The sequence below is a fragment of the Nematolebias whitei genome, chromosome 17, assembly GCF_014905685.2.
Source record: "Nematolebias whitei isolate Nwh7 chromosome 17, NemWhi1, whole genome shotgun sequence".
Lineage (NCBI taxonomy): Eukaryota > Metazoa > Chordata > Actinopteri > Cyprinodontiformes > Rivulidae > Nematolebias > Nematolebias whitei.
Window position 1 is genome coordinate 8,805,282 of NC_056514.1, and position 7,942 is coordinate 8,813,223.

General features: G+C 39.7%; 1 protein-coding gene across 1 annotated transcript; it reads left to right on the forward strand.

Moving 5' to 3' along the window:
- The first annotated feature begins 2,891 nt into the window (after nucleotides 1–2,891).
- On the forward strand, nucleotides 2,892–6,415 carry LOC119424110 (muscarinic acetylcholine receptor M3). The gene is made up of 4 exons (XM_037691579.1): nucleotides 2,892–2,939; nucleotides 4,556–4,851; nucleotides 5,075–5,784; nucleotides 5,940–6,415. Exons 1-4 carry the CDS (start codon nucleotides 2,892–2,894, stop codon nucleotides 6,413–6,415), a joined length of 1,530 nt encoding a protein of 509 aa, XP_037547507.1.
- Nucleotides 6,416–7,942: the final 1,527 nt, after the last annotated feature.

The window sequence follows — 7,942 nt, forward strand, 5'->3', positions numbered from 1 at the left end:
AGTGGTTGGTAAACAGCCCCACTGTTAAAGGGAATAATCTGAGATATGGCCTGATAGTTTGGCTTGTCTCTTTGCTGGCCTGGGAATGCCTTGGAGTCCTCCCAGAACAACTGGACAAGGTGGCTGGGGAAAGAGAACCCTGGGCTTCCCTGCTTAAGCTGCTGTCTCTGCAACCCAACTTCAAAACAAGCTCAAGAAAATAGATGGATGGATGCAGTGGCGCAAAAAGCGGGTATGCAGCGTATGCAACGCATAGGGGCGCTGCACTGCAGGGGGCGTCAAAACCCTCTGTAGAAAAAATGTTTTTCTAGTAGGCATTTTCTAAATGATCAATAACAGGGGAACAGCACTGATTAGGCGCCCCTCTGCTCCTTCACCTCCCCTCTGCTCCTTCACCTCCCCTCTGCTCCTTCACCTCCCCTCCTATCGCTCTCCCTTCCCACACAGGTGGCTGTGAACACGCCCCTAAGAGAACGCACTCGGCGCGTTTTTTTTTTTTTTTTAATCTTGAACTACCGCTCGTTGTGCACTTGACAACAAGATGGAGCGGCAGAAAAAAAAGCTACCCGGGGCGCAAAACAGAAAAAGGAAGTCACTTGACATTGCAAGCAAAATAGCCATCGAAATGGATGCTTCTCCTAAGTTCAAAGAGAAACGACTTAGGAAGCAAAAGAATTTCCCAGATGACAATTCATGCACTGGTCATCATGAAAAGGAACCCACAAGGCACTTCAGGTGCATGGTTTTCAATGTTATTGTTGACACACTCCTCCAAGAGCTGTCTGAGAGGTTTTCCAATTTTCAACTTGTGTCTGAGAAATTTAAATTCATCACTAAAATGGAGCACATGACAAAAGCTGAGCTGGAGGAATCAGTGACCACATATGCCCTGACCACTTGTGATGTTTCAAGAGATATCATTCAAGAAATATACCCAGCAAGCCGTCTACTGAAGGGTTACAAGGCTCTAGAAAAGTTAAATTTCCTAATTCAAGAGGACCTTGATTTGGTATTTCCAAATTTGACAGTAGCCCTTAGAGTATTTTTAACCATGCCTCTGACAGTTGCATCTGCAGAGAGATCATTTAGCAAGCTGAAGCTCATCAAAACATACCTTCGTTCAAATATGAGCAATGATCGCTTGTCCCAGTTAGCAGTGATCTCTATTGAAAACAGTGTGGCACGGTCTATTTCATTTGATGTTATACTTGACAAATGGGCAAATGCAAAGTCACGGAATGTAACAGTTTAAATGTCATAAATGTTAAAACTCTGACATGGACTCCAGGCTGTTAAGATGTCATATTTCCGCTACATAAAATGTTGAGCACTGACTGAGTACCACTACTGTTATATATTTGTACTTTATAAAACTTCTTATTTGTTTATGATTGAAATGATCACCTGATATAATATGTAACATTAAAAAAATCTGTAATATTACTACTGTATTTTCTAAGTGCATGACTAAGCTGTATGAGGCGGCAAGTAAAAAGGAGCGGGTGGGGGGGGCGCCGATGATGTGTTCGCATCCACCTCAAAAATATGTAGTTGCGCCCCTGGATGGATGGCCTGATAGTTACATTTATTTGTTAAAGAGATAGTGTGTTGGTTTGGGGTGTGAGGCCAAGCAGCAGAATGACTCAACACTTTCCGCTTGCTATGCCTTCACTGCATCCTGTACATCTCCTTGCAAACCAAGGTGCCCAGTACATAATTCCTTTCACACACTGACATTTACACCTTTCTTAGGCCACAGCAGCTGCTAGTTTGGTCATGTGCAATGCATGGATGATGGCTTCATCCCAAAGGACATCCTACCAGCAAATATTACCAGCAAACTGGTAATAGGAAGAATGAATATTAATCATCTACTACTGCAATATAAGACCTGAAGTCTGTGGGTATTAATCCTTATCTCTTTATTTTCCAACTAGAATACTTCCTTCTCAGACTGCAGATTTACTTGCGGTTCCTAGAGTTTCTAAACATAGAACGGGAGGCAGAGCTTTCACATATAAGGCTCCTCTCTTTTGGAATTAACGTCTAGGTTATGTTTATGAAGTGGATATTTTGCCTACTTTTAAAACTTTTGCTTCTGATAAGCCTTTAGTTAGGGTTGGCCTTGATTTCCTGAGCTTTTTTAGATTTGATGCTCTTTGGGCTTAGACTGCTGGAAGACAAACAGACCACACTCTGTTGCATATTCTGCATCTGTCTGTTCAACCCTTGCAGTACAGTATTTAGTTAATTACATTATCATTCAGTGTATCAGCTAAAATGCAAACTGAAAGTACAACAATACAACACCATTCCTACACTTTTCCTCCTATTATTCTATTTAGCATTCATAATGGTGATGTTCTTTCCAACAATAAATGTTCATGTTTTTGTTTGTTTGTTTGTTTTGTTCTTGAAAGAAGTCAAATTACGTACTTTCAAACTTTCAAATGTCTGTTTTCTTGTTTTCTACAGGTGTTCATTAAAAACAATGAACTTGACTTCCAGCTTTGAGCTTTTCCATTTCCCTGCAATCAACTCTTCTGGTATGTGAGACTAAATGATAAGCACTAAAGTTTGACTGAAGCACAGGCACAGAATCTGTATGCACATTTTAGATACAATTTTGAAATACATTCAGTAGATGTACAATATTAATTTATAGGTAACCTATCACAACCTCTGTTTTATGGTATTTTTAAAAGACCATGGAAATGTTTATTAAAAATCCTTGATTGTTACAAAACAAATTATAGTAAAATTTTCTGTGTTCAGGTGTCTTTGCCCAGGAATGGACCATATCATCTGAGAGTGACTGGAAGACACATAACATTACTCGTATTTTAAGAGAAGGTGGAAATGTCACAGAATCCCCATTTAACAAAACTTTGATGACTGTTGAAGAGTTTGATCCATTAGGGGGCCATACTATCTGGCAGGTACCAACTGTTTTAACAGCAACTTTGTTTTTGTAACTTTTTTAAGACTTTATGTTCTGGCTTCTTTCACGAGGATTTTTAACTGAAAGACAGTCAACTTCTTTCATGCAGCTGTTACAAACTTCCAAGGAGCTTATAGCTTGTTCAAAAATCCTTAGTCATTTTAGACGAACCATCCATGCACACATGTATGATGATTTAGACAAGCAGGACAATAAGGAAGGGGACACTGACTTTCCTTGACTGGTGAGACAGAGGAATCAAGCTGTAAAGAATGTGCTGCAGGTTAGGGTTATACAAATTGTAATGATATAACAAATGAGGAGAGTGAGATGAAAAAATGGAAGGAGTACTTTGAGGAGCTAATGAATGAAGATAATGAAAGGAGACAAAGAGAAACAATAGACCAGGAAGTGGGAACACTTTAAAAAAAATAAAGACGGGGAAGGCAGTATGACCTGATGACATACAGTGGGGGTTTGGAAATGTCTTGGAGAGATGTCAGTGAGGTTTTTGACTCAATGGCATATTTGAGGGTGAGAAAATGCCTGAGGAATGGAGAAGAAGTGTGCCCATTTTTAAGAACAAGGGTGATGTACAGAGTTGTAGAAAATACAGGGGAATTAAGTTGATGAGATCAATGAAAATGTGAGAGAGAATTGTGGAAGCTAGACTTGGATGAGAGGTGACTATTTGTGAGCATCAGTAAAGTTTCATGTCAAGAAAGTCCACAAAATATGCCATTTCTGCTTTGAGGATGCTGATTTAGAAGTACAGAGAGGGTCAGAAAGAACTTTGTGTCTTTGTGGACTTAGAAAAAAACATATGACAGGGTGCTGAGGGAGGAGTTGTGAGGGACATCTGGAGTGACAGAAAAATATGTTAGACTGTTACAGGACATGTATGAGGACAGCAGGACAGTGGTGAGATGTGCTGTAGGAGTGACAGATAGCTTCAAGGTAAAGGTAGGATTGCATCAAGGATCAGCTCTGAACCCCTTCTTGTTTGCTCTGGTGATGAACCAACTAACAGATGAGGTCAGGCAGGAATCCCCACATTTGCAGATGACATTGTGATCTGTGGTGAGAACATGGAACAAGTGGTAGAGAATTTGGAGTGATGAAAGAAGAATGAAAGTCAGCCTTAGTAAGACAGAGTACATCTGTGAATGAGAATGAGGCTGGTGGAACAGTGAGGCTACAAGGAGCAGAGGTCACAAAGGTGCAGGACTTCAAGTACTTGGGGTTCACTGTCCAGGAAAATGGGGAGTGTGGTAAAGAGGTGAAAAAGAGAGTCCAGACAGGATGGAATTGATGGAGAAAAGTTTCTGGTATAATTTGTGACAAAAGGGTTGCATTAAAGGTCAAAGGAAAGTTTTATGAAAAAATAGTGCGACCAGTATTGTAAGATTTGGATATAGTAGCAAAGACAGGAGACAGAACTGTAAATGTCTGAGCTGAAAATGTTGACGTTCTCCTTAGAGGTAATACAGATGGATAAGATTAGGAGTGAGTTCATCCAAAGCACAGGGAGATAAAGTTAAAGAGGCCAGACTAACTAAACATCTTTGAATAACTACAAGTAACATCTTTCTTTTTCTGCTTCTCTATACACAGGTTATCATAATTGTCTTCCTGACTGGATGCCTTTCTCTTGTCACTGTTGTTGGCAACATTCTAGTTTTATTGTCATTCAAGATAAATAAAGCTCTGAAGACAGTGAACAACTACTACCTGCTTAGCCTGGCATTTGCTGACCTGACCATTGGCACTTTGTCCATGAACCTGTATACCATCTACATCATCATGGGCCAGTGGGCATTGGGGCCAGTGGTTTGTGACTTGTGGCTTGCAATAGACTATGTGGCCAGTAATGCCTCAGTCATGAACCTGCTTGTCATCAGCTTTGACAGGTAACAAATGTCAATGTAAACTTTTTCTCGGTTTTCCGTTTTGCCTTGATATGATTTTATTTTCAACTAACTTACTTTTATCAACCTTAGGAAATCTGAAGAAAATTTTAACTGTAGTAACTTTTGTAATTAGTGTTAGGGAAAACAATATTGTTGAGAGTAATGCCAAGTACAAACAATTTTATGGTTTCCTTTTGCTTCCTTTCTTCTCACATCTTCATAGGTATTTTTCTGTGACCAGACCTTTGACTTACAGGGCAAAGCGTACAACTAAGCGAGCAATGACCATGATTGGATTAGCCTGGACAATCTCCTTTATTCTTTGGGCCCCAGCTATACTGTTTTGGCAGTACATTGTGGGTGAGCGAACAGTTCAGCCAGACGAGTGCTACATCCAGTTTTTGTCTGAACCCATAATTACCTTCTGCACTGCTATTGCTGCATTCTACCTGCCAGTGACTATCATGGCAGTTTTGTTTTGGAAAATGTACCAGGAAACAGAGAAACGAGCTAAAGATGTGCAAAGCCTTAAAGGATCTGGTGTAACCAGCAACCCAAACCAGGATCAGAACCAAGGGAGTAATAGTGGAAGGGAGAGAGAGGGTTCAGTTAATAGCCAGAAGATTTCATTAACCAAGCTACACCAGATGGGCTCCCAAACCCACAGTAGCTGTGAACTCTATCAGCCTTCCCCACAGAAGAACAACAAGCTAAGTGCCATCTTGGCCCGAGGAAGCCAAGTTAGGTGTCATACATTCTGTTTCCGATTTTCCTCGCTTCTGGCTGATCGTCATACATCCAATAGGTCCTGCAATGCAAGTACAGTAAGCAAGGCAGAGCACAGCAGCTGTGACAACTTTACCAATGCTTCTGAAGACCAGACTGTTTCAGAGGAGAAAGCTAATGAGACGGATCATTCCCAGCATCCAACAGGTTAGACACAACCCAAATAAGAGGTCTTTGTAGGAGTGATATTTAAAAAATAACTACAACAAAGTTTTAAAAATGTAATTACAGTGGTATCTATTTTATGTCTATTTGTCCAGATAGTATGAAGTCTTCAAAGATGAAGAAAAGCAAGGAAAGAGAGCGATTACTCACAATCAAAAGTCCCAAATGGTCCAACAGTGTTACGTCCTCTTCTACTCCAGATCAGACACCTGAAGCTATGACCACAAGAGATGTTGCATTAGCCAAACGCTTTGCTTTAAAAGCCAAAACAGAGATCAACAAGCGCAAAAATGAAAAGAAGGCTAATGAGAAAAAAGCAGCAAGAACACTTAGTGCCATCCTGTTTGCCTTCATAATGACATGGCTACCATATAATATCATGGTGTTGGTCAACACTTTCTGTCAGGGCTGTATTCCTGAAACTCTGTGGGCTCTTGGCTACTGGCTGTGTTATGTTAACAGTACAGTCAACCCCATGTGCTATGCTCTTTGTAACAAAACCTTTCGTACAACTTTTAGGGATATTTTATTATGTCAGTGGAAGAAAAGAAAGAACATTTCTAATTTTCATCAAAGACAGGCTGCTGTGTTCAGAAAGAAAGACACAAGTTAGCATTCAGTTAAAAATATTAGACAGACATTTATTTAGCTTGTATGAATTATTACAAGTATTGCTGGTTTTAACAACAGATGGCTAAGGATATTTCTTGGTCTAAAAGAAACAAGGATTCTAGTGTTGTCCAGCTTAAAGGACAACCAAGAAGGGGTTTTAAATTGCAGTTCCCCAAAAAGAGTTTACAGTAATTTAAATGATGATCACAGTAATATCAAAATAAAATCTAAGCTCTTAAATAGCCCAAACTACTTTAGACAAAGCACAAAAAAAGGTCCAAATTACTAATGGGGATAAAACCAAAGTGAGTTAATGTGCGTTGTAAGTTTAGAAAGTAAATGCACTGAGATCCATCAAAATGTCTTCCTCCTCATATAAGTTGATCAGTTAATTTGTTCGAAGCATTACAGGTGAAAACAAATACAAATACTTCTAAACATATGTTTACATATATACTGTATGTTTACACATGCACGCACGCACACACACACACATATATATAAATATACACTGTATATAATGTCAACCCAACACTAAACAGTTAAAACCAACAGAAACAACTCATCTGCACAAATAACCTGAAAACGTCCGCTCGTCTCTGTCCCAAGATTCCCCAGAAGGACGTGTAGCTCTCACAGTCTCTTACTTTCAAGTTCAACATGTAATTTCAATAATTCACACTGGTATTTAAACAGTACCCCACAAAACTTCCTGTTTCTATAAAATTTCTTCATGTAATGAATCCAAAAGACAATGGATTTGAACTTCAATATTGAAATTTTTAAATGTAAACCTATCATTTAGGTTTATCCTTTATTAATATAACCTAATATTTTTACTTTGTTCAACATCACATTTTGGCCAGTTGTTTAATAACTCTGCCTAAAGAGCAAGAATAAGCTGCAGATGGGATGTTCAAAGCAATCATTCAGTCTCTCATGTTCAATGTGGAGCCATTGAACTGACTGATGGATGTTTGTCAGCTCTCGTCTAAAGCTGCTGCAACTCTCTGGTTCTGTCAGCACAACACTTATGTCCTGTCGCTGGCATGTTGCTGCCAAATCCACGTTCATGGATTACCCATTACAATGGATAACCCTAAATCCCTTAGAGAGGTCAAGGTCGAGAGCTTCAGATGTTTTTGCAAGATATTCCAGGAAACAGGAGCGGAGTTCAGTTCTCACTGAGGGAACACTGCAGGTAATAATGTCCTGAGAGCGCACGCTGTAGCTACACTCACACAGTGACATATAGGAGGAAATGTATGAAGGCAACAGACCAAGAAGTGATTTAAAGATGAAAATGTACCAGTGGAAGAGTCTGTGTGAAGTTAATGATGACCAGTTAACCAGTAAGAACAGGGTGCAATGGTGGGTACGATAGTTACAGCCAGTTATGAATCTTAATGCACCATGATAGACAGCATCAAGCATCTGCAGGGTGCTTGTAGGAGCATTCATGTAAATAATGTCACCGTAATCAATGGAGGGAAGGAAAGTCACAGTTACAAGGTGTTTCCTAGCATTC